At 31.3% G+C, this 26,138-nt stretch overlaps 1 protein-coding gene across 1 annotated transcript; it reads right to left on the bottom strand.

Annotated features, from left to right (window-relative positions):
* Nucleotides 1-1,382: 1,382 nt before the first annotated feature.
* LOC142610735 (disease resistance protein At4g27190-like) lies at nt 1,383-26,138 on the bottom strand. The gene is made up of 8 exons (XM_075782660.1): nt 25,593-26,138; nt 25,241-25,460; nt 18,205-18,385; nt 5,232-7,864; nt 4,185-5,021; nt 3,204-3,914; nt 2,806-2,893; nt 1,383-1,645 (listed from the first exon to the last, which is right to left on the bottom strand). Exons 4-7 carry the CDS (start codon nt 7,836-7,838, stop codon nt 2,828-2,830), a joined length of 4,221 nt encoding a protein of 1,406 aa, XP_075638775.1. The 5' UTR covers nt 7,839-7,864; nt 18,205-18,385; nt 25,241-25,460; nt 25,593-26,138; the 3' UTR covers nt 1,383-1,645; nt 2,806-2,827.

Genomic DNA, 26,138 nt, shown 5'->3' with positions numbered 1-26,138 from the left:
ATTGATCATCAAATTGAAAGTTGCAGATCTCTTTGTTGTTGATATTGTCTCCATCTGCGCTTCTAATGTCACATATGTTTACCTAGGTCGTTTATTCTCATTTCTTATGTTTAAAATATAGATCCAATAATCTGATTATGTTAGCTGTTTAATAGAACCAGGAAGGAAAATAGGATAGTGTTTGTAATGTAGGTTACAGTAATCGATTTGTAGACAAGAATCAGATTATATATTGGTGAAGGAGTTCCTTTATTTTTTTTTTATGTTTGGATTTTTTTTATTCATATTCCACATGTAAATATGTTGTTGTGCACAATTTCATTGGCAATGATAATTTCGTAGGTTGGTTGTATAGTTTGGTTTTAGCGGAAAGTCATTTTTGTATGCTGAAATGTGTTGGGAAGTTTGGCTATAGTTGGGTTTCATCAAATTGACTTAATGCTTATGTTACAACTTACAACCACATTTTGTTGGTTTTTTATTCTGGCTTAAATTAGTTAGAGAAGAAAAAAGGACTTGTATGTAAATCCTCAATAATATTATTTTCAGTGTCAAAAAGAAAACAAAAAAGAGAGCCTAAAAGTCTGGGCATGGAGGCATATATTTCCATGCCCATACTTTTAGGCATATATTCTACTACAACTTAACAGCTGAGCTTTTTTTTTTTTTTTGGTATGTAAGAACTAAATTATTCTTGTTTAGAATTTTTTAAAGGGTATGGTTATTTATTTTGGAAAAAATTAGTTAATTGGACTTAATTGTTTTTAGTTTTACTATTAGTAATTTTTGTTATTGAGTTTTTTTTTTTGCTTGTATATTTTGTTTTAGATTTTAAATATATAATTTTTTTTATGGTCACTAAAATGTGGAAAATGCTAGAGTTAAAAACTTTTTATGAATCGCTGAGATAATAAGTGGTTATTAGTTGGTACAAATGATGTAAGTAATGGACTTATATGCAAACTAATAAGAATCTGCTACCAAAACAATTCGTAAAAAAGTTTGTGAGTATAGCATTACTCTTAAAAGAATCAATGATATTGTTTAAGGGGAGTAAAATGTAATTTTATAAAATAAAATAGCTAAAATTTGTGCACACATATAATAATATTTAAAAAGAAAAAAAAATTAGGGGGGGCTCTTGCCCCCCTAGTCCAACAGTGGCTCCATCCTTGGGCATAACAGAAAAAAGAAAAGAGAGGAATGTAAAATATTGATCCTATTAAATATAACTTGTTTTTAGTTCAAAGAAACTTATTAACTATCACATTATCAAGAAGATAAACTAATATGAATATGAGTGTATTTACTTGAGCATACGTAGAGCTAATAAACACATAAGTTTTTCAAATCTGGAGTCTTATGGATAAAAGATTGAACATAGACAAAAACAACGAGTATTATCACACAATGGTGATCTCAGAATACATATACAAATAGCATAAGATAGATCCGGCTAGTTATATAACAAAAAGAAAACAATAAAAGGCACAAAAAGAAAACAATATAAGGCCCTGTTGGGAATGAGCATAGCTTTAGATGTGCTTCTCATAAGTTTTGTGAAACTGCTTCCTTCTTCATATATCCCTGTGTTATATTCTCTTACTAATTAACTTGAGGTTGAACATCATGTAGTTGATATAACCTGTTATATAAATGTAATTGAGAAATTAGATTTATGGTGAGTTAAATGAGACTATTTTCATCACTTTTATACTTCTACGTATGATGAGGAAAATGGAAGCTTAAACTATAATGATTTTGATTAGTATACTCTTTTAAAGATTTTAACTTTTCTAGAATGTGATGTTTTGTTCTTATAATATAAGTATAAAATTAGAGCAAAATTAAAAATATTATGTTATACCAAATATGAATTTTTATATTTTATAGCAGTATCATTAAAATACTCTAAAAAGGGGATATAAAGGTCTCAGAGAAGCCAAAACATGAGAATGAAAACTATTAGCTCACAAGAAGTTAGTGCACAAGTAATTGTCTAATAATTAACAATATATATGTCTTTATATTGAACAAGATGCATTGGACTCATTGTTCATTAAATACTTTTTTTGAATGCCAACTGAGTATGGTAAATAGATTGGTTTCAATTGTCCAATAACTTGATAATTAAAGTCAAGTTGCATTGTGATTGTGTCTTTTTTTTTTTTTCCAAGTGTGCTGAGAATGGTTAAGAGATTTAGTTGGTAATAAGTATAAACATAAGGGCAATTGAATAATTTTTAAATGAATGGATGGTCAGAAGCTTGCTTGCAGACAACTTATATAGTGTTCGTTGTGATTCTTATTTGAGTCTTTTTTAATGTGCACCACAACACCACCAATGCATTGATTTATGAAAACATTGGTTAGGAAATCACGGTATTAGTATATGATATTCTAGTAGATCAAAAGAAAGCCACATACCTAGATTTTGAAAATCATTGCAATTGAATCATATATAGAATCACTTTATCATTAAGCCTACATAATACAACTAGTTCTACTTCTAATTAGCATCTTTCTTTCTTAAATAAAAGAAAAGGAAAAGTGATCTTTCAAAACAATGTGGGATTTCTAATTCTACCAAACTGTAGATGATTGTTGACCACGAAAATAGTTCTCAACAAGTGCTTCAAATGGTGTGCCTTTTATATATATATATATATATATATATATATATATATATATATATATATATATATATATATATATATATATATATATCTGTTTTTAATTTTTATGCATTTTTGGATACTGACTAAATACTAAACTGATATAAGAAAATGTAATGTGCTCGCTCACCTATTGTATGTCTTGCTCAGCATCACATATTTTTCTCAGTAGTCTCAATTTGCTCCTCTTGTTGTGTCTCATGATTCGCCTGCTTTTCCTGTAAGAATAAAATATATTTGTGATTTAAGTAATCATACTATTTGCTATTGGAAAAAATGATTTTTACTACTATATTTGATCCTAAGTGAAAATGTTATTGTTCTTCAAGACATTTATTTTTTGTATATGTAAATTGTGTTTTGCCTTTCTTTCTTTCTTTATTTTTTCTTTTTAATAAAACTAGGGTCTAATTTTTCTACTAATTAATAAAAGCTTTAAGTATTAGCAAATTATATGGTGCGATGGTTTATACTCTTTTGTTAAAATTCACCCAATAGTGAGATATTTGTGGTGAGAGTGTGCCATACCTCTCCTTTGAAGATGTACTCTATGGTGGCATTCAGGTCTCCCTTCCAATGACACGTTCTTTCTCCTTGCCATGAAAGTGCATCGTATACTCCCTCTAGCTTAGGTGTGTTTAGATTAGATGGAATAAACGTGCTTAAACTAGGACATTCCTTCACCGTTATATCCTCCAGCGACGGCCACACTAAAGCATTAGTTTCAGAACAAAAACACTTCAGATTTGGTAAATTATTAAGCACGATTGAGTTCACTTTGTCGAACAAAACGTCCTTTTCTTTTTCTTCTTCTCCTGCTCTTGCAAGGATTTCTTCAATTTTCTCACAGTGATGAACTTCAATTTTCTCTAACATCACAAGGAATTTTGCTATGGATGGTGAGAACAAATATGTCAGACTGTCACAGCTCCATACATCTAACGATCTCAAGTTCCCAAAGCCCAATATCCTTTCCGGACCCTTCTTCCATATGTGCATCAGTTTTGGTAAATCATCTAGATACAATTTCCTTAACTGATCAAGTACTGGTGCCATGTGACTTTCCTCAACATTCAGTTCCTCAAGTTGAAATAAAACTTCCGGTGAAGGGAGAGCAACCAATACAATCGATTCTAGATTCTTTAGGCACTCAATTATATGAGATGGAAAAAGAGACCATATCTCTGAGGGGTTGTCGCTATCACTAACTTTTGGATCCGTCGGTTTACTCAAAGTATCCTACAAAAAATCAAGTACTGATAAACAAGTAAAATAATAATTTCTTTTCAATTATCATTTGTATTTTTTTTTAAGAGAAAAAGATGGTATAAAGTATAAACAGATCAGTGGATAACTAAATAGAAAAGCAATCAATGTCTTTTTTTTTTTTATCTAACTGCGTTGAATGCATTAAGGTTATGGCCAACAATTGATTGATTGGATATCTATATGACAGTCGGTGACCTTAGTCCACCGGGATAAGTGCATGAATCTAGAACTTGTACGTACCTCTTTGTTCACAGAGTAGCTTCTTTGGGATTTATTGGTGGTGCCTTGGTCTGACACAGCCATCAGACCATAATTTTTGCGACGTGGTACACACTCAAGGCATCGCCGAAGAAAACCAGGGGACCTAAGTTCATGCTCATTGGGTCTTGAATCCAATTCCCCATTGATTTTCTTTGACTTTCTTTTGCTCTGAATTTCTGAACCAATTGTTTTCAATTTGGGACAATCTTCCAAATCAATCTCCTTAATGGATGACCATTCAAAAGAATAAGCTTCGATACAGAAACTCATCATATTTGGCAGGTTTCGTAGTCTCAAGGAACTAACTCTAGGGAATAGGATGTTATCCGTTGCCTCTTCTTCTCCATCTCTTTGAACAATGTTTTCGATTGCGTCACAGTCATATATCACAATGCTTTGAAGTTGCACAAGCAGTTTTGCAATAGAAGTTGGGAATAAATATCTTAGACGATGACAGTAACTTACTTCAATGGATGTTAGTTTTTGAAAGCCTTGAATTCCTAGTGGAACATTCTTCCACACGTATCTCAACTCAGATAAATTTCTTAGCTTCAAAGTTTTCAACTGAGCAAGTACTGCAATTCTCTGGTGATCTGTGTTGGCCTTCGGTCCTTCAAGATCAAATACCACTTCTAGTGAATCAGCTCCCCCCAATTCAAGATTTTCTAAATTCGGTGCCCACAAGATGGTGTTGGATGAGAAGAGTTTATAATAGATAATGGGTGTTAATTCAAGAAAGGGGCCAGTATGTTGTTGAATGTCTGTCATCTTGTGCTTTTCAAGATTGGTCACTTCATCAGTGCCGATCCTTCCAACCTGATGAATCCATCAAATTATTATTAGCATTAGCGTTCAACTTTTTCAGTTTTATTAGCATCAAATCCAGGCCAGAACGAAATGTTAAAAAAATTGATAAATCAATTTGATAAACATAAAACAATGAGCTTTTAAATGGTTTAAGTTAACTATACAACAATTTATTAAATAATAGTAATATTTTACAGAGAGAGAGAGCATCATACATACCTCTCGATTCAAGGATGGTTGGACAAGCTCAACGGGACCCACGCCTGTACAAAAGCCAATGAGTCTTGGTAGAGTCCTTAGTCGAAGAGATTTGAGGTTGCCAAAACAAACACGGCTAAAGGATCTCTCTAGGAATTGGCTATGATATATCTCTTTTAAATGAGGCAAACCCACCAGTTCCAATGACTCCAAGGTAGGGAAGGCAACACGAGGATTCTGATTTGATGTGGCATCCATTACATATTCTACATCATCACTATCACAAACTTCTAGAACCTTCAAGCATTGAAAACCCTCTTTGTCTAACTCATACACAATGTTTTTTAAATTTTTTATTTCTTTCAATTTTAAAATTTCAGATTTCTTTAAAAGTTGAAGAAGCATCCGACGCTCCGCAATATCACTTACGTCACAACTTGCAAGTCCCAAACTATTTTTAATTAAATAATCATAATATCCCGTGAAATTATGCTCATCAATTTCCTTATTATCACCTGAAAATATTTGAAACTTTATCGTTTCATTTTTGAAGGCCAAGTCTTTTGGCAAGACCTTAATATTTGGTATTTGGATTTTTAAAGCCACCAGATAGGACAAAGACATGAGTTCAGTAAGGCTTGCGTTTGCTCCCTCTTCCTCTTTGTTGCCTTCCATAGGTTCCCAATCCACACGGTGAACTCCAAACATGCACAACTCTTCTAGGTGAAATAAACTCGATAGGAGATTAGGTGGAATTCGCTCGAGATCATTGCATTCTGTCAATTCTAAAAACTTTAGATAACTAAGATTTCTCATTTCTCCTGGCAGCTCCTTGATTTTAGAATCCAAAAAGCAAAGAATTTCTAGTTTCCTAAGTTCTCCAATTGCTGACGCATCTGTTATCTCACAATTCAAAAATTGCAGGGTCCGAAGGTTTTGAAGGACATTGATTGATTGTGGTAATGATGGAAAGGACATACCAAATAGAAACAAAACCTTTAAACCTTTCATCCCTTTAAATAGATTGGGTGGGAGCATCTGCAAAGTGTCACTGACAGATAGTAGCTGCAATAGCTCAAGTTTAGGACACTCCAAGCCATCGGGATGCCTTTTCAATTCTTTGGATACAAGCGAAATTGCAGTAGAACACTCGCATGAATCTTTTTCTGGCCATTCTTCCATTGTTTCATTAATTCGTACTAGAAAACCTTGATTTTCTGCAATTGATATTGCAACATCCCGTACAACATCATGCATTTTCACACATATTTCTCCTTCCTCACTATCCAATAGTAGAAATGATCTTTTGAGATTCTTAAATATTGCATGGACTCTATTTCTTGCTTCTGCCACAGTGTCAATCTTTGCAAACAACCTTTGTCCCACCCCATACCTGACTAAAAATTCAATGAGAATATCATAATCTTCCGGAAATAAACAACATAACAAAAAGCATGACTTGGCTTCATCACTTTTTAAGTAACTATAACTAAGCTCTATGCTGGAATACACCTTTGAATCAAGACCAGAAATATTTTTTGGGATAGCATTTTTAAGCTGTTGAAGTGCAGCACTCCACTCAAATTCACTTTTGTTTTCTAGGGCTCTTCCAACAGTTACAATAGCAATAGGTAGACCTCCACATTCCTTTGCAACCTCTTTTGCTATTGGATGTAGACCGGGAGTATCGATACAATTACCGGCTATCTCCTTGAAAAGATTCCGTGCTTCTTCTTCAGATAAGACGTTGATTGGAAAAATCTTCTGAGTTTTCATCAGAGTGCAGGCTTCTTCACTTCGTGATGTCAACAAGATTTTGCATATATTGTGTTGACCTCCATTAGGAATTCCAACAGCCTCTAAATCAAGTGCATCCCACACATCATCCAATATTACAAGAACACTCTTACTATCCATTGAAAGTCTATTATTTAATCGTTCTGCTCTCACAAGTGGATTCTCTTCAACGAGTTGCAGACCTAGCATCTCAGCAATGTGAACTTGAATATTTCTCAAGTCTTGATTCTGGGACACCACCACCATCACAACTTCATCAAATAACTTATCATCTTTTGCTCTTTTTGCTACCTCTTTTGCCATTGTTGTTTTCCCGATCCCTCCCATACCACATATGGCAATCATATTGACCTTGTCAGTTCTTAATGCCTCCCAAACTTCTTTCCTCATTTTTTTTCTTGACTCAAAATCCATAATACCTTCTATGGATGAAGATCCTATTCCCAGCAGAGGAGGATAGGACACTCTAGGAGCAAATGGGGCTGCCTCACTTAGAAGCCCATCAATTTCCAGAGTCTTCTTCTTAGCATTCCTACTCAAGTAATAACGTGGACACCATCCATCCAAGCTGATCTTATTCGCTTCAACATCTTCATCAAGGATGTTTCGTACCTTTTCAATCCACGTCCCAACCTCAGGTGCTATTACCTGTCCGTTCCTATTTGCTGCGCCAATTTCTAATTGCACCCCTTCTCTTTTGTCACACAACTTCTGAATTTTTCCTTTGAGATCCTTGATGTTGCTATTGTAGTGAAATAGATAGCCACAATGTTTTTTGATTGGGCCCACAAAGTATCCTCCAATGGTTGCTATAACTGAAACAACATCCATTTCTTTGCTATATTCTTTTGGATTCTCTGTAAGAAAAGAAGAAATTTAAAGTTTTAACTTTCATTTATGCAAAACCAAAAAGACAAAATTTTAAGTATTATAACTTTCATTTATTCAAAACCAAGTCAGAAGTGATGGTCGCACTGAAGTGGACCTACTGATTAGATAGTTTTAGCGCTGCAATTATCACTGAAGTTTTTAGAATGGTGTTCTTTGATCCAATAAACTTGTGATAAGAAAGTTGGTGCTACGTGCATTTAGAATTTTGTGAACCAAAAAGTTGGGTGTAGAACCATTGGAATTGTCAATTGCTTTATATAAAGCAGAAAAATACATTATACCCAAAAAAAAAAAAGTTTAGTTTAAAATTGAGATCAACCCAGTATATGCTTAATATGAAACTCATCACACACCCACATAATACACAATTAATTGGGGGCATCACTATGGGAACCATTTTCTAAAACCCCCTTATGTTCCTTGTAGCGTATTCTTTCTATAAAATCTCTTTGGCATCAGATCACCTTGCCATCCTTCTATGATATTTTAATCACTTTTTAAAACAAAACTTGAGCCAGCTGTGGGTCCGTTGTGGATATCATCAATGTCTAGTTCAAAAGCTGCGATTTGCAACACTTTGGGTATTTGGTTTATAAAATACTAGTCTCGTCCCTACGCAGGCTTTACTATTTTTTTTTTTTTTTTAATGTAAAAAATTTTCATTCATCCCAATTTAAGTTTAAGCATTTGCCAATCACCGAAATAGATAGGAATGTGAATACCGAATATTAATTGTGTCATTTTTCGACAGTTTTATTTTGTTTTTGATCCGTTAGTTTCAGAGTGTACTTGTGCTTAGAGGACTTTTTTTTACTATCGGTTAAAATCAAATTGTTTATGTGTTTATAAAAATCATTTACAATCAAATTGCCAATCTAGGATAGTTGTTGTAGAAGCAATAATGTAGATTAGAAAATTTATAACAACACCAAAACAGAATTGAGAACAAACATGTACCAATGAAAAATGTTTTAAGAGCATTGATCGCTCAGAGAAGATTCGGAAAAGCCAAATCAAAGCAAGAAAAAAGCAAAGACACAATTACGTAAAGGTTATACAAATTGATCGTATATATCATCCATTTCAGGAACTAAAATTCCATCTAAGCCAACAATTGGTTGAAAGGCTAAGTTTGCAATGGAATATGTTCATAAGAATGTGTAGCCTTGCCATCAACTAAGATTTAGGGTCTATAAATGTTGTTAAGACTGTTGCCCAAGTGCTGAAGTTCATTCTGCCCATCAAGATTAGGTTTCATGCAAACAAATTCCAGAGGTATTTAAGCAAACTCTAATACATGTGCAAAAGACTTTTGGAGCTACTCTTGGTGTACATCTAAAGGTTTTGTGGAGCATTCCATAACCATGCTTTTACATTCAAGTGACACATGTTTTGGTTTCTTCCTCATGAAGTTTTAACTTTCATTTATTCAAAACCAAAAAGACAAAATTTTAAGTGTTATAACTTTCATTTATTCAAAACCAAGTTAGAAGTGATGGTCGCACTGAAGTGGACCTACTGATTAGATAGTTTTAGTGCTGCAATTACCACCGATGTTTTTAGAATGGTGTTCTTTAATCCAATAAACATGTGATAAGTAAGTTGGCGCTACGTGCATTTAGAATTTTGTGAACAAAAAAGTTGGGTGTAGAACCATTGGAATTGTCAATTGTTATATATTAAGCAGAAAAATACGTTAAACCCAAAAAGATTAATTTTACAATAGAGATTAACCTAGAATATACTTAATGTGAGACTCATCACACACCTGCATAATACACAATTATCAAATTATGTTCCTTCTTACATATGATTCCTATAAAATACTAGCTTCATCCCTACGCAGGCTTTACTTTTTTTTTTTTTTTTAATGTTAAATTTTCACTCATCCCAATTCATTAGGTTTAAGCATTTGCCAATCACCAAAATAGATAGGAGGGTGAATATAAATTGTTTTATTTTTCTAGAGTTTTTATATTGTTTTTGATTCATTGGTATCAAAGCGTACTCGTGCTCATAGGATTTTTTTTTCAAGTTTTCCAATTAACTTTATGTGTTTACTAATTACTGAAATAAACAAGAGTGGGATGAGACATTGCCCCAAAAAATGACTTCAATGCTATTTCAGCGTTCATTTCTTGGGTTTAAGTCTCATTCTACTCAAAGCTGTAATTGGCAAACACAAAAATCTCACTAGGCAAATGTATAACCTCAAATTTGTATGAACACAAATTTTTGACATTAAAAAAAAAAAAAAAAATACACCATTAAGCATGCTGTGGCGTGTGTGATGAAGCTCAAATACCATAAGTATAATCCATTTTTTCCATGATGTCTAATTTTACCAATTAAGTATTTTTTTTAAAAAACAATGTAATGGTAATGACATTATTTATGGTACTATATACCTTTGGTTCAAACTCCTCCTCCCTCTCCTCCTTATTATTACGTATCAGTGCGCCACTCAGTAGCCAGGGTGTTCCTAGGAACACCCTGGCTTGAATTTTTTTTTTATTATATATAATAATTTAATTTTTTTTATTTGTTTACCCTTAAAAAAAAATAAAAAAAAAACACCCTCAAGCAATATTAGGAACACTCTCAAAATTTTTATGCTAAACAAATTTTGAACTAAAAGGCATGCAGAGGCAGGGGTGTGTGCACACATAAGGTGTGTGTTTACGCACAGTGGAGTGTGTGCTAGACTCCTAATAGTTAGTAAAAAAAATGAATGAAGCAACTAAACACCAATAATTAATAATTTAATTAACTAATACATTATAAAAGACAAACAAATTAAATTATGTTAAGCTAAACAAAAATTAATAATTTTATAATTTAATAATTAATGAAGCAACAATACAACAAATTATAGTTTATAAAAGATAAACAAATTTATGAAACAACTAAACAACAATAATTAATAATTTGATTAATATTTCAAATGAACTTATAGTTTATTGTACCGATACCTTTGTTCATTAATTTCTTTTCTTTTTTTTTTCCTTTTTTTTATTTTTTTTCTTTTGAAGTTTTTCGGTGTGCAGAGTGCAAATTTGTTTTGGTTTTAAGAATTTTTTTTTAAGTACAAACTTCATGCTTGCCAAATTTTGAATTGAGGCCAGTATTTACCGAAATGTCCTGAAACACCCGAAATAGATCGAAATGACCCAAAATTTTTTCAAAGTGGAATAGGAACACCTTGAACAAAATTCCTGGAGTCGCCACTGTTACGTATTAAAAAAAGATAGTATAAAAAGTGTAATAAAATTCAAAAATAAATTAAGAAAAAAACAACTTTTCTTCAGATTTTTTTAAAGTCAGTTTTTTCAAAAGTATGAATTTCAAAACGTGTGTATGGGTATAAGATTTTGGATATTCTAAACCACGTTTATTAGTTTATGTAAGTTTTATTAACGTATAATTCTATCCACAATAATAAATACATCAATCCTTTAAAAAATCAAAAGTTGTTAGTTTTTCTATACAATCCTCCAGTGTATAAACTGATGGGGGTAAAGTCATCAACTTTATATACGATATTATTAAAGATTATAGATGCATGCACGATACATATCTTTCTGAAAGAAACCTGAACAGCATGTACGTAGAACAGTAAAAGAAAAGAATATCACAGATTTTTTTTTTATTAAAGAGTGTTGATGCCCAAAATTGCAAACATCTTGGGTCAAGAAGTAAATCCCAAGACCCAATGAATTTGAGCCTTAAGGAGTAGAGAATTAAGCTCAATGTACATAATGACATTAAGGGAAGGCAATTTGGTAATTACACTCACACTCCATGGGCAATTAAATTAAGACACATGGACACATTAGCCAAAGTGTCACACCCACCAAATTCCACTAGTTCCAAGCCTTTCTGGGTAAAAAGGAATAGAAGAATGGATAAAATTCAAGACTTCCTTGGGTACTTCTACGGATAGAAAAAGAGTTAAAGATGAAAAACTCAACACATTTCTTCCGCAGAAAGACTTCAGCAGATTGGGGCAAATTGGGTCAAAGACCCTTTTGATCGAATAAAGAGTATTTGACCCATAAAGGCCCATGTCCTTTTGTATAAAAAGATACGAGCAAGAGAAGCCAAACATATCCCTAGCAAAGAGACATGAGGAAAGAAAACAAAAGCAGCAACAACAGACAATGCATGAGGGAGTAAGAAACCAAAATCAAAGAAAAGACAAAAATAGCAAGGCAGGTGAGTAAGGTAATGTCTAGGCTTTGCCCCTTCTACATCCAAGCCATGTAAGGGAGTAGGGCTCACGGTCGACAAGGTGTAGAGGGTGTGATTTGGTAGGGGGGGGGGGGAACCTATAGTTGGTATCCTGCCGAGCCCACTTTTTGGGAATTTGCCTTCTTTCTCTTATTCATGCCCACAAAGAATTAATAAATAAAATAACATTATTTTTTTATGCCTAACTAATAAAACTTTGTGCTATATATATATAATTTCATGCATATTTACTTACTACAACTCAAAAATAATGGTTTTTTTTTTCCTTCTGATACTCATCCAACAGCTATTCCCATACATTACACAGGTTAGCGACTAGTGTATATATATATATATATATATATATATATATAATGAAAATTGAGAAAAAAATATAATTATATTTTAAATTGGAGCCTAATTTTAAGCCATGTGTCCCATCCAATTTTCTTAATTTTGGTGCAACTAATTACTATACTACAAAAATTAAGGAGTCCAATTTAATTTCTGTAATTTTGTTTTTTCTATATGAGTTATTAAGTAAGTAAACCATAAAATCAATTTAATAAACCTTATTATCTCAAAAAAAATTAATAAACCTTAAAAAAAATGTTATATCTTTGACATTTTCACAATACTTTCATAACAAATCCTAAGTGTTAAGTTGTTATTGGTTGTTATGTGTGGACAAAAAAGTAATTTAAGTGATGAATTCATATTAAAACTAGTAAGAATCTACCACCTGAGATTTGTTGGTATCCTGCCGAGCCCACTTTTTGGGAATTTGCCTTCTTTCTCTTATTCATGCCCACAAAGAACTAATAAATAAAATAACATTTTTTTTTTTTTGCCTAACTAATAAAACTTTGTGCTATTTTTTAAAAATCTAATATTTTTACATATATAATTTCATGCATTTTTACTTTCTACAACTCAAAAATAATGGTTTTTTTTTTTTTTTTCCTTTTGATACTCATCTAACAGCTATTCACATGCATTGCACAGGTTAGTGACTAGTATATATATATACATATATATATATATATATATAAAGTGAAAATTGAGAAAAAAAAAGTAATTATATTTTAAATTGGAGCCTAATTTTAAGCCATGTGTCCCATCCAATTTTCTTAATTTTGGTGCAACTAATTACTATACTACAAAAATTAAGGAGTCCAATTTAATTTCTGTAATTTTGTTTTTTCTAAATGAGTTATTAAGTGAGTAAACCATAAAATCAATTTAATAAACCTTATTATCTCAAAAAAAAATTAATAAACCTTAAAAAAATGTTATATCTACGACATTTTCACAGTACTTTCATAACAAATCCTAAGTGGTAAGTTGTTATTGGTTGTTATGTGTGGACAAAAAAATAATTTAAGTGATGACATCATATTAAAACTAGTAAGAATCTATCACCTGAGATTTGTTGTAAAAATATTGTGAAAATGTTATAAATGTAACACTTTTCTAAGAAAAAGTCACATTCTTTTTTTAATATTATTATTATGCAAATAGTAGTTGGTAAAATTTTATATGCTTATTTGTAAATGTATTACATGCATATGCATGGATTATAAGCTAATATACTTAAAAGTTAAAATGAAATTAGTAGTGTCCTTTCAAAAAACCTAAGAAACCAAAAAAAAAAGAAAAAAAGAAAAGCCAAGCGCATGGTGATGATCTAACTGAAGTGAACCTATAACGTATTAGAAAGTTTTAGCGCAGCAGTTATTAGTTATTACCCCACTTTTGAGAATGATGTCCTTTAATCCAATGTGCATTTATAATTTCTATTAGAATGTTTCTCAAAAAGAGGAAAAAAATAATTCAATTAGAAAAGTTGCTTCACAAACTGATCGATTTTGACTTATTCTTCAACACCCACGAGTATCCAGTTGTCACACTTATGACTTAATTACCAGTTACCACAAGGAGTACTTATTAAACTAATTTGATTAGATTACTTTTTAAACTAGTTTGGTAGTCCCGTTTCTAGTTCAAGAACTTTTATTAGATTTTTTTTTGTTAGGTACAAGTACATTGATTAGATTACTTTTTATAATTAGAGAGAGATTAGATTTTATTTTTTATGGTTAGCACATGTTTTTATTTTTTATTTTATTTTATATAAGATAGAAATTCTACTCTAATCTAACCTAAGTGTATATATGTGTGAAACTCTCTCCTAAAGACTTAAACATTGGCCCTTACCCTCAACATCTTACAAGCATTTATACTTGTTGGATTACTTAAATATTTGTTGCAATAAATACTCAAGGATTACAAATATGATATGCATTCATTATAATTAAAGTGCCTTTAATTTCTCAGAGAGGTGCTACGTCCACAACATTTTTACAACATTTTCACAACAAATCATAGGTGGTTAGTTATTATTGGTTCAAATTTGAACTTAACACTAAGATTACTTTTTTGCCCCAACAATAACAACCAGTAACAACCTGCCACTTAAGATTTGTTGTAAAAATGTTGTAAAAATGTTGTGAACATATCATTTCTCTTAAATTTATTGGTATGGCTTTTGCTAAAAAATATGGCCCAAAAAAAAAAAAACATACTCTCGACCATGTATACCATTTATAGATGGTAGGGTTAAAATTAAATTTGGTGTAACTTTTGATAATGTTACACTACTTAGTAAATTTTTAAGGTGTATATTTTGACAAATTTATTATTAAATTACATTTACTCTTTTTACCTTCCATGCTTACAAGATTTCAGATGATAAAAAATTTGGTAACTATTTCATTAGAGAATGTTTAAATTTCAAGTTTTTTGTATTTAAAAACTATACACAAAACATGAGTTTATGAATTAAATGGTAAATCTTATATGATAAATATGAATTTGGTAAATGTTAAGAAGAACGAAGAAGTTTAATCCAACGGTAGAATATTTAAAATTTCAGGCCAAAAAAAAGGTATTTTTTGCAACAACAGTTAGGTGCAGGTTCTTCTCCTTAATTTTTGCAAGATTTTTTTGTTCACATATGAAATCTTAGTCATTTTTCCAAATTCTGGTTCCTTAAAGTAATGCAAATTGAACGTTCCCTACCCTACGTTGCTAATTTTGTTCCTAGTGGTTGAATAGGAGTTGGGTAGTTGATTTTGAGTGTTTTTGTGTAGTTGCTATATTGGCCTTGGTGGTTCACGGTGATCTTGACAATGTGTGCTCATTAGTTGATGATTTTTTTTTTTAACTTAAAATAAATTTTTGTAGTTTTATATATATTTGTTAAAATGTGAATCGTATTGTAAATCGATTTTTTATTTTTCTGTATCGTATTGTATTCTATATCATAGGATGCATAAATACTTGGTAAAATTTATAAAAAATTATAAATATTCATATATAAAGTGTATATTTATTATAATTTTTTAATATATTCAACTAATGACTAATATTTATTCATCACTTATGTAATAATATTTAACAAGCTAATTAAATAAATCAAACTAGCATGTGTTTATAGCATACACATTCAAATTGATTAAATGACCCAAAATAATAATTTATTTTCATCATATTTCTTAATTAACTCCATCTAAGTCAATAGTATCATCAATTTCATCATTTTGCAAACTTATTTCTTCATAAAATTTTCTTCAACATTTTCAACATTTACTATTTCTTCTTGTTCTTTTATTTTAATAATTAAAAAAAAATTCTTCTTGGCAATCAACTTTCTTAGACTTACAACAATAATGACAAAAATAAAAAATAATTATATTATCAAATAATACCTTATTCAAAGTGTATAAAAAGTAATTTGTAAATATAAAAGTGAAGTGTCAGTGTATAGTTCAAATTTTGTAGGAGAAAGATAAAATAAAAAATAAAAATAAAAACTTATGGACATGTTATTTTATTAGGCTAAATTAAGTAACCTAATAATTTTGTGTTAAAAACAAGTTTAACAACTTGTTAGATTCAAATAAAAGTATAAATATTAACAAAAAAAACTAATTTTAAAGCATTTTTTTATGTATCGTACGATATATTCGATTTTCTGATACAATATGATTCATACGATACGCACGTTGTATAGTACAATACTGGTAATTATGGTTATGTATATTAAAGATATACATTTTAATGGTTAAATATAGGCTCTTAAACAGAAGGACCAAATTACAATGAATGTAAACTTTAAAGATAATTTTTTGATACAAAATATAAATTCTACTCTTACCTAATCTAAGTGTATATGTGTGTGAAGCTCACTTCTGAATACTTGAACCCTGACCCTTGCTTCCTACACCCCACAAACACTTATACTTGTGAAGTGATCACCGCACCAAAGATACGCGGTTGTAATTTTAAAGATAATTGATAAAATAAATTAAAGATAGAAAATGAAAATTGACCTAAACTTATACAGTGTAGTATGGATTTTAGTCTTATTATCATTATTATTATTATGAAAGATACCTAAATTGGACACACGACTTAAAAAGGAAGGTAGATGTGTGGAAGTAAGAAGGGGAGTGTAATAATTAAATCCCCCCTATCCATCATAAAATAAATTTTTATTTTTATTTTCTTCCTTTTTATGATTTTCTTTATCTTTTTTTTTGTTCATTTATATCATACTAATGTTGAGTTTTGTGGAATCTAGTTGTGTTTGAACCAGATTATGACCTGACTCGAAATAATATTATACGGTTTTTAATGGGAGATTTTTTGAGACTTAGTCCATGGAGTGGAGGCTTGGGCCAATAGGCCCTATGCGCAGAATAGAAAAACTATTATTTTGAAGATTAGAGTTTGAGATTGTTTTAGAAAGAGAAACCTGTATTACCGAATCTTGTATTTTTTCTACGAGAATAGTGAAATCTCTGCAACTCCGTGGACGTAGGCAAATTGCCGAACCATGTAAATATTGTCTTGTGTGATTGTTTTCTTTGATGTATATTTTTCTCTATTTTTTACATCTCATAGATCTGGGAATTTCGTTGTAAATTCCCCTTCAACTAATATATATTTTTATGTAAATCTCATTCAAAAAAGAGAAGTAAAATATTAATATGTGAATAGGAGTATTAGGTGTAACACTAAAGCCTTCATAGAAAATTATGTGCAATTTTGATGGAAATTCGTATTATTTGGGTTGTGTTCATGTCATGTCTAGTGAGGGATATTCAACTATATGGGTCAACCCAAACATGATTTATTTTAATAATCATGTCTCAAAACCACTTAACACTAACATGACCCATTTATTAAGCTAGTTGACACAAAACAACCCAACCCAAATAACATACTTAATAAATATGTTGTCTTGGATTGACATAGACATGACAAATTTGACCCATTTATTAATATAGAGGGAGTATTAGATGAAAGGGAGTCAATATTGCACCAAACCAACTAGTACAACTGGCATTTGTCATACTGATAAGTGAATTAGTACAAAAACACTATTATAAGTCATTCTTACTAGCTAGACCACCATAAAAGTGGTCATTTCTCCGCCATGGCTCAATCCATTTACTTTCCTTGGCACCAAGCCACTAGAGTAGATCCCACACTCCACTTTCAAGAGTGGGATTTGATGAACACTGTTCATCATCTTCAACCTTCGACCATAATTTTTCCTAATATCATTTAATTTGACCCTAATTTTTAAAAGACCATAACTTACTCATTTGAAGTCCAAATTAACTTGTAAACTATTGTTTTGAAGCTTATGAAATATATTATCAATCCTTGTATACAAACTTTAACGGAAAATGAGTTTTAGCGATTCAAAATTGGCTTGCAATTTGGGGGTTTTTTACCAACTTTCAAAACTAGGTTTTGGATTTCTCTCTCCACATGCCATAACTCGCTACCATATTTTACAAGCATGCTATCATCATCATTAGAAACATTTTCATATGATTGAATCATTCATTTTCATGCCATAGCATGCCTCTAAATATTCATGCATATTGGATTTTTTAAAATGAAACAAAGGTCATGGAATTTTTAATCCAAAAGGGAAAACAAGCATGCATAGCTTTGATATCAATGTTGAATATATTAAATGGGACATATATTCACATACCTTTTTAGAACTGATTAATCAATTCCCAAATTGTTGTCCTCCTTGCTTTACAAACTCTCCTCCACACGACCTTTATTGTTTTTGGATTACTTTCTTGTCATTGGAGAGGCTACCAAAGTCTCTTCCGAGTCTCTTCCGAGATTCCCACGCTCCAAGCTCCAAAGTACTCTTGATGGTGTTCCTAGAAAGAAATGGCATGCTTGAGAGAACACTTAGGAATTATACGTTCATTTTTCTTCTCACAATTTCTTAGTTGGTCCCTTTTCTTTTTCCTTAATTTTTGTAGGATTATTTAAATACAAATAAGAATAAATCCACTATCAAGATAAGTGGTCTTATAATCACTTAACCCATCGTATATCACTCCACTACTGATCTTGACAACTCATATCCAAATCAATTTAAATTTAAACTCAAATTTAAATCCACTTATCAGATAGTCCATGGATAGATATCCATGTGGATGATCTATGATCCATGTGGATAGATAGTATTAACAATTATAAACAAATAAATTCCAAAAAAATTTATTCCACGATAACATCAATTAAAATACAAAGAGAATACAATCTAAAAGTTTTGATTTCAATCAAACCAAACTCAATCGAGATATAGAAATAAAAAATCTAAGAATAATACAATGAACATGATAGCTTTAGCTTTATTTTGGTGTTTAAAAAAATTAAAATAAGATTAGTAATTCTAGGGTTTCAAATGAAGAATTAATTGTATAACCATTAAAAATTCAAACTTATGTTGGATAAAAATGAGATGCATTATTATATGGGTTAAATTGATTTGTTAAATTGGGTTAACTCATCTTGAAATATATAATGAGCCAGATAATTTTTGGTTGATTATGAGTAAAAGAGATTAAGAAAAATTTGACCTATTTGTTACCTGCATTAAACTGGGTTGACCATAATTTGATATGAATTCATTTATACTAAACATTAATCTCGAAAAAATTGTGTCGCAATTTTGGGTTGAGTTATCCATTGCAATCCGTACGGCCACAAGAGATTGAGTATTTAAAGACAAAATAATTTATTGGTCCCTACATTTTGGGGGTTATTGTCAATTTGATCCCTACATTTTTGTAGCAATTAATTTGGTCCTTATTATTTTTAATTTGCAGTAATTTGGTCCCTATTATTAACACACTAACCGAAATTAACTGTAAGTTGAAAATAACATGGATTAAATTGATAGTGATCTCAAAATATCATGACCAAAACGGTATTTTCACCATATTTAAATTATTTGAAACTTGCAATTACAATCTCACTGTTCTTATTCTTATATAGATTTTTTTTGTACATCTATACTATATATAAGAGGATTCCTCCCTTTCAACTGAACTTTTATGTGGTTTAAAAATACTCTCATTAATGAAGGGTGACTTCATTTAGAAATAAAGTCATAAATGTCAAATAATAAAGGCATAAATGCACTTTTAGTTCCTATATTTTGGCGTTTTTTCATTTTAGTTCCTACATTTTATTTTTACTACTTTTAGTCCCTAAACCAATTAGCGCGTCTCATTTTAGTCCTTTTCGTCAGCCAATTAGCAAAAAAGGCTAACGTGGCTGACGGAGCGAATAAAAAAAATATATAAATGCCATGTCAGCATCTAATTTTCTTTTTTAAATAATTTATCAATTTTAACTAAATTTTTAAAAAAATAGAATTAAAAACAATAAATTCATCAATTTAGATATAATTCATCCTGAACAAGAACACATTAAACATCAATGCAAGAACATAAGAACACAAGCCCAGAACCAAACACAAACTCAAAACATTGAGAATGAGAAAAAATAGAGAAGTCAAATCTAGAAAATCATACACAAACCCATCAAGAACACACGAGCACAAACCCAAAAAAATCATACAAACCCAGAAATCAAACACAGAAAAATCAAATGCACATTATATTAAACACGAACACATTAAACATTTGAACAAGAAGACAAACCCAGAAAATTTAAAACCCCAAAAAATTAGCATTGGATCCACATCAACACAAAATTAAACAAGAACAAATCCAAAAAAATGTGGGACTTGATTATTCTGTGGTACCGTGCCATTGATAATCATATTTTGAGGTTTCCTCAACCTCCACAGGATGCAAAGCAAATAGGAATATCTTATTTGGGAAATCTTGATTGAAGACCATAAAATTCAATATCTTAAGACACTTAATACAGTAGAGAAAGCTTTCATGTTTTTGCTCATTTTAGGCAATAAAGTAGTTCAATGCTGAATTATCTCTCTTCATTCAAGGCCAATCCTAGCTAACTAACACTTCCAGTTCAGTGATATATTGTTCTATTACCTCATAATTACAATCTTATTCTTCCTTTAAATTTGTTCTTTGTAATAATGGTTTTTGAACTCTTTAAAACTTGTTCAACTTTTTGACACGAGACCAAAAATTATCAGTAATCATGTTCATAAGGACTTAGACAAAGGACGAGGATCCCAAGTAACATAGTGATATAGTTTGATGCAACTCTTCATTGGTAATCTAAGTACATAAGTGTTGTAGTAGTGCCTTTTCCCACAGAGTTGTAGATTTTAAGCAAACTACTTTTAATCAAAAGGAACTATGTACTTCATTCTTCATTTGTTGTAATTACTTCTTCTTCTTTGTTTCCTCCATTTATTTAAAACCTCATTAAACAACACTTAGCCATTTATTTATTTTTATGGAGACAGGATATATATTCACAATTGATAAGACTATAGGAGTATGACTGGCAAGAAAAAAAAAGTAGTACAAACTCAAAAAAAAAAACGTATTGTAAATATATTTGTAAAGTCATTGGCAAAAAAAGGAATATATGTAAAAGGTTTTAAATAATAAATAAGGAGAGAGAAGCAAAATTGCTATTAATTAAGTGAATGAGGTGTAAGTCAATTAATATTTAATACTATTTTTTTAACCATTAGATCAATTACAAATCTATGGTTTACAAATGGAGTTGTTGAAATAATATATATATATATATACACACACACACATACACACACACACAAATATATATTAGTATAATCAATATTAAAATTTTCTGCTATCTTCCTGAGGTTGTTGAAATAATTTGTAAAGCTTCTCATTATAGGTTTCAATTATTTGGATCACTAAATTTAGATTAAAAATATATGATTGAAATTAGTATCTCTTTACCTATCCATGCAAAGTACATGATTTGTAGAGTTTGTTATAAAAATGTTATTAATGTTACTATTAATGTGATTATTGGTGGCAAATGTATTCTTTGAGGTTCTCATTCACAGAAGAACTTCAATGTTCTTGTTAGTAAGGATTCAGTATTCTTTGATGTTGATAATACTATTGTCATTCATCGTGGGGATTGTTGTTGATGTTGTTAAATTAGTAAGTTTTAGTTATATCTTTATTATATATTGTAAATATAATTTGCAAAGTAATAATATTTTTGTAGCCTTATTTAGTTTAATCAAAATATTGTAAACCAATTGTAGAGGAGGAGATCAAAATGTGGACGAAAACATAGAAGATGACTCTGAGGAGGAATGACTCTCAAAAGGAGGATAATCACTCAGATGATGATTTTTCTTCCAATATTTATATTTTCAAGTTTGGTGAAAGATATTATAGCTTTCATGTATTAATGAACATTTGATGCTATTTTGTTGACCTTTAATTTTGTTTTGATTGCAATATGCACTTATTAGTTTTGGACAATTATGGATTTTTGCTTGTTATTTGAATGGAGAAACTTTTGAGAGATTTATGTTTCCTCACAATTAAAATATTAGAAATGATCTCTCTTTTATTATTAACAGAGTTATTTTGTTGCAAATAATGTATTAATGACGTGGTAAATAGTTTTCAATAACGGTCAAAGTTCATTGAAAAAGGTAAATGGTTACATTGATAATGTATTGTTGATGACAAGCCAAGTACTTTACGATGGGAAAACTACATTAAGGACGAGTATAGTTCATCACAGATGTTATTTTCAACGACAAACCAAGTAATTACGACAACTTTTATTCGTAAAAAAAAAAAAAAAAAAAGTATTGACAACAACCTTAGTTCGTCGCAAAAAGTATTTAGTCATTTGACTTCCTTGTATGAAGTTGCATTGTCGACGATAAACCAAGTATGACAGCTTTTATTCGTCAAAAAAAGGTATTAACAATGACCTAAGTTTGTTGTAGAAATTATTTGGTCGTCCGACTTCCTTGTATAAAGTTGCTTTGTCAATGACAAATGAAGTAATTAATTACAACAGCATTTAGTCATCAAAACTATGCATTAACAACAACCTTAGTTCGTCGCAAAAGGTATTTGGCCATCCAACTTCCTCCTATGAAGTTGAATTTACGACAGTAATTATCAAGTACTTACAACAGAGTTTTGTTGTCGAAAATGAGTGTTAATGACAACCTTGTCGGTTTGAGAGTCAATTTTTTTTTTTTTTACGGTGTCCAGACCCAAGTTTAAGCAAGGACACCGAGCCCTCTTGTTGTAGTTTGAAAGGACTGGGCTTGGCTCACTGCAGCTAAATGGGCTATTTACAAAACCAAGTGGTGCGTAGGGCAAGACTCCTGCAATACGTACACACTAACAAGCGAGAATATGTATTGAGCAACAAGAAAACAGCAAAGGAAGACAAGATTGTAACAATAAAATGCAGAGTAATTGTTCGGGATCTTCAAGTCATTAGGGACTAATCCATTAATTTTTCTTAGTTATGGATTACAAATGCAATCACTAAGACATAATGCAAGGTCCAAATGAGCTCAAAAATTACAGACTTAGATGACTATTTAAGCCTCTAAAACTTGCAAAGTTTGAATTCTTTTGAATCCAAGTATGTACTGTAGTGGCTGTTTCTAGGATACCGGGAGATATTCCCCTATTTTCCTTGAGTTTTACAGAGTTTCCTCTCAATGATTCTATATGATTTTCTTATTGCTGAATGCCCCTTAACGTTGGCTGCTCCCCCCTTTTATAGTGTCACATTAGGGTTTCGAGGTACCATTGATTCTTCCCCTTTGGCCCTTAGGTACTAGAGCCCCTTGTTCATCTCAGCTCTTCTGACGACTGCTCCATTCCTTATTTTCCATAACTTCCTTTTTTTGATGTTTTTTTCTTTGAAAGTGTCTTGCTGACTTTCTACTCTGAGACACTTTTACCTTCCAAGTCCCCTTTTTGTCTGTCTTCTCTTTTCAAGCTCAACCCCTTTTAGTTGCCCCTTCTTTTTGTCATTTTCCCAGTAAGTGAAGTTTTCTTCTAGGAAAACCGAAGGTTTCCCTAGCCATTTCCTTTCGTGGGTTTCTTATTTAGGGTTCCCGAGACATCGACTTCCTACCCTTAAGCCGTTGCTTTCTAGATCTTCAGGCCTTGCGTTGTATTAATGGTCGCTTTGAGAAGAAGGCTCATTTGTTTCTTGTTTTTAGGACCTTCTGAACTGTCTTAATCCTCCTTTAGCCATGCTGTACATCCAAAGGTCCCAGGCAATCCCCCCGGTGTCCTTCCCCAACTCCTTTTCTTTCTCTGGTCTTGGCAAGCTGAATTATTTTCTTTCCCCTTTCTGTTTTTCCTATGGGCTCCTTGCTCCCTTTTGGGCCATAGGTCCATCATCCCTCTTTCCTTTGTAGCCCCAATCTTTCTCTTCCTTTCCAATTTTTTTATTTCTCATGGATTGGCCTAATGTACCACCTCCTTTGGCCTTTTACCATGCTTTCTATATACATTTTAGACCTCAACATTTAGCCCCCCGAGCTCGTGGGTTGCTTGCAGCCCACACGTGAGTAATGTGGAGTTTGAGTTCCCGTGGGGTTTCCCTCTTTATTCTTTTAGAGTCCTGACTTCCTCGACCTTGGAGCACCCTGGTCTTCTTCGCACGTTGTAACTCTCTTCCTCTTCATACGGGACGTGGCAGTTAACTTCTCCTTCTTCTCTCTTTTTTTTTTTCTTTTTTTTTTCTTTTATCATTTTTTTTAAAAGAGTAGGAAAGAAAAACTCCCCCCCCCCCACTTTTCTCGTTCCCTGTAACTCCCATTAATAACTGTCAATAAACTTTCTTCCTTGAAATTAAATTTGGCAACTGGCACGTCTTTCCTACATTGTCTTCCCTAACTGCCTTTGGTGCCATTATTGTGATTGCTTCATACATATATACATTGTCTCTTTTTTTTCTTTTTCTTTTTTTCAGTCTAATGAATAAGTGTTATGTCCACAACATTTTCACAACAAATTATAAATAATTAATTGTTATTGGTTCAAATATGTATCTACCATTGAGATTATTTTTTTGTCTTAACAATAACAACTAGTAATAATCTATCACCTATGATTTATTGTGAAAATATTATAAAAATATTGTAGACATATCATTTCTCATTTTATAGTGATGTATGTTTTGCAGTTTATTTGGCTGCGTTTTGTTCGCTGGGTAGCTGTGCTCAGGGGTTTATACACTTTATATACCTTTTTATATATCAATAAAGTTTCTATCCTTTATCTCAAAAAAGAATATGATAACAAGTGCTAATGAAATCGCATAATTAATGAATTGGTCTTAAATCTTAATTGTTCAATCAATTAAAATTTGGAAGGAATCCGATTTAGGGTTTAAACCGTTAATCCATAAATTACGTCTATTTGGGTTTTTCACCATCAATATTAATTTTATCAATAGGAAAGTTTTTATTTTATTTATTTTATTGTTTTTTTAGAGCCTTCACAACACATTTTGGCCAAATCTTCAACATCCACAAGGTATCGAATTTTCAAATTGTCTTATGCTTGCACTTACATTCTCACCCTTCTCTAGTCTTCTTCTTCTTTTATTTTATTTTATTTTATTTTTTAATTTTATTGTTGTATTTTTCTATTTTCTTCTTATGCGTGTATTTTTGTAAATAAAGCTTCTTGTTTAAGATTTAGAACTTCAAGTCCACAACTACTTAACTAAAAAAGAAAAAATAGAAAAGTAAAAGGATTGTGAAATTAATGTGCAAATTAAAGAAGCATTACCAGCCGTATCAAGAAAACGTACAAAAGGATCCTCTGTTAAGCTGCGGGATATGCAAATATATGGTGGCATCTTCCTTTCTGTGTCTCATTCGGTCCCCGAGTGATTACTGATTAGGCCTGCATTCCTTCCTGCGTTTTGTTTCCTCTCTCACATTTGCATTTTTTTTTAATACCCACTACTTTGTTACATTACACTTCTGTACTCACCCTGTATTTTTTACTGTAACAACAAAAAACAAACAGACAGAAACATCATGATCGAAAAATATAGCAGCAACTTCAACTTGAGGTCAAAAGATGTTCAAGAAATATATTTTTTTTTTTTAAAAAGGAAAAGTTTTTTAGGACATACCTTTGCCTTGTATAAAAAGAAAAGAAGTGTATTATTTAGAAATTCAGCAGTAGGATGAAGTAGCAGAGAGAGGTTAGCAAACAGAGGAGAAGCGCCACAGCAAGTATAATCAAAGAAGAATCACAAGGAAGATAGAAAAGACAAGAAGCAAGTAATGTTATTAAATGAGTGTGGGAAAGGAAGGGATGTTATTCTTCTTTTCGCCATTGATGTGGTTCCTTATCCAACAGCAGCATGTGGAAAGAAACCATTTCATTATAATCAGTCAACCTTTTGGAAAAGAAAACCAAAAAAAAAAAGAAAAAAGATATACGTAAAAGAAAAAGGAAAAAGCTCAGCGCATAACAATAGTGATGGTGTCATTTCATTCATTGCCCTATCAATAATGCAGTTTTGGTGAATACTAGTCAAAAGAGAAAAGCAAGAGGTGGGTTTGATTGGTCTGCAACAGGACTAAAGTAAAAGCAGATGACATTAGTGGTGGTGCATGTCGTGACTCTCCTTGTGATGCCACACAGTTGGATTGAGCGGACCTACATTATTATT

The sequence above is a fragment of the Castanea sativa genome, chromosome 9 (genome assembly GCF_040712315.1).
Source record: "Castanea sativa cultivar Marrone di Chiusa Pesio chromosome 9, ASM4071231v1".
Taxonomy (NCBI): Eukaryota; Viridiplantae; Streptophyta; class Magnoliopsida; order Fagales; family Fagaceae; genus Castanea; species Castanea sativa.
The sequence above is the reverse complement of the archived record's forward strand: the minus strand, read 5'-3'. Positions and strand labels throughout refer to the sequence as shown.

Bases quoted from the DNA above. Each gene is read 5' to 3' on its own strand.
- LOC142610735 (XM_075782660.1), bottom strand. From the start codon at position 7,838: ATGGATGTTGTTTCAGTTATAGCAACCATTGGAGGATACTTTGTGGGC. The intron at 5,022-5,231 runs GTATGTATGATG...TGGATTCATCAG, and splicing joins AACCATCCTTGAATCGAGAG to GTTGGAAGGATCGGCACTGA. The intron at 3,915-4,184 runs GTACGTACAAGT...GATTTTTTGTAG, and splicing joins GCTACTCTGTGAACAAAGAG to GATACTTTGAGTAAACCGAC.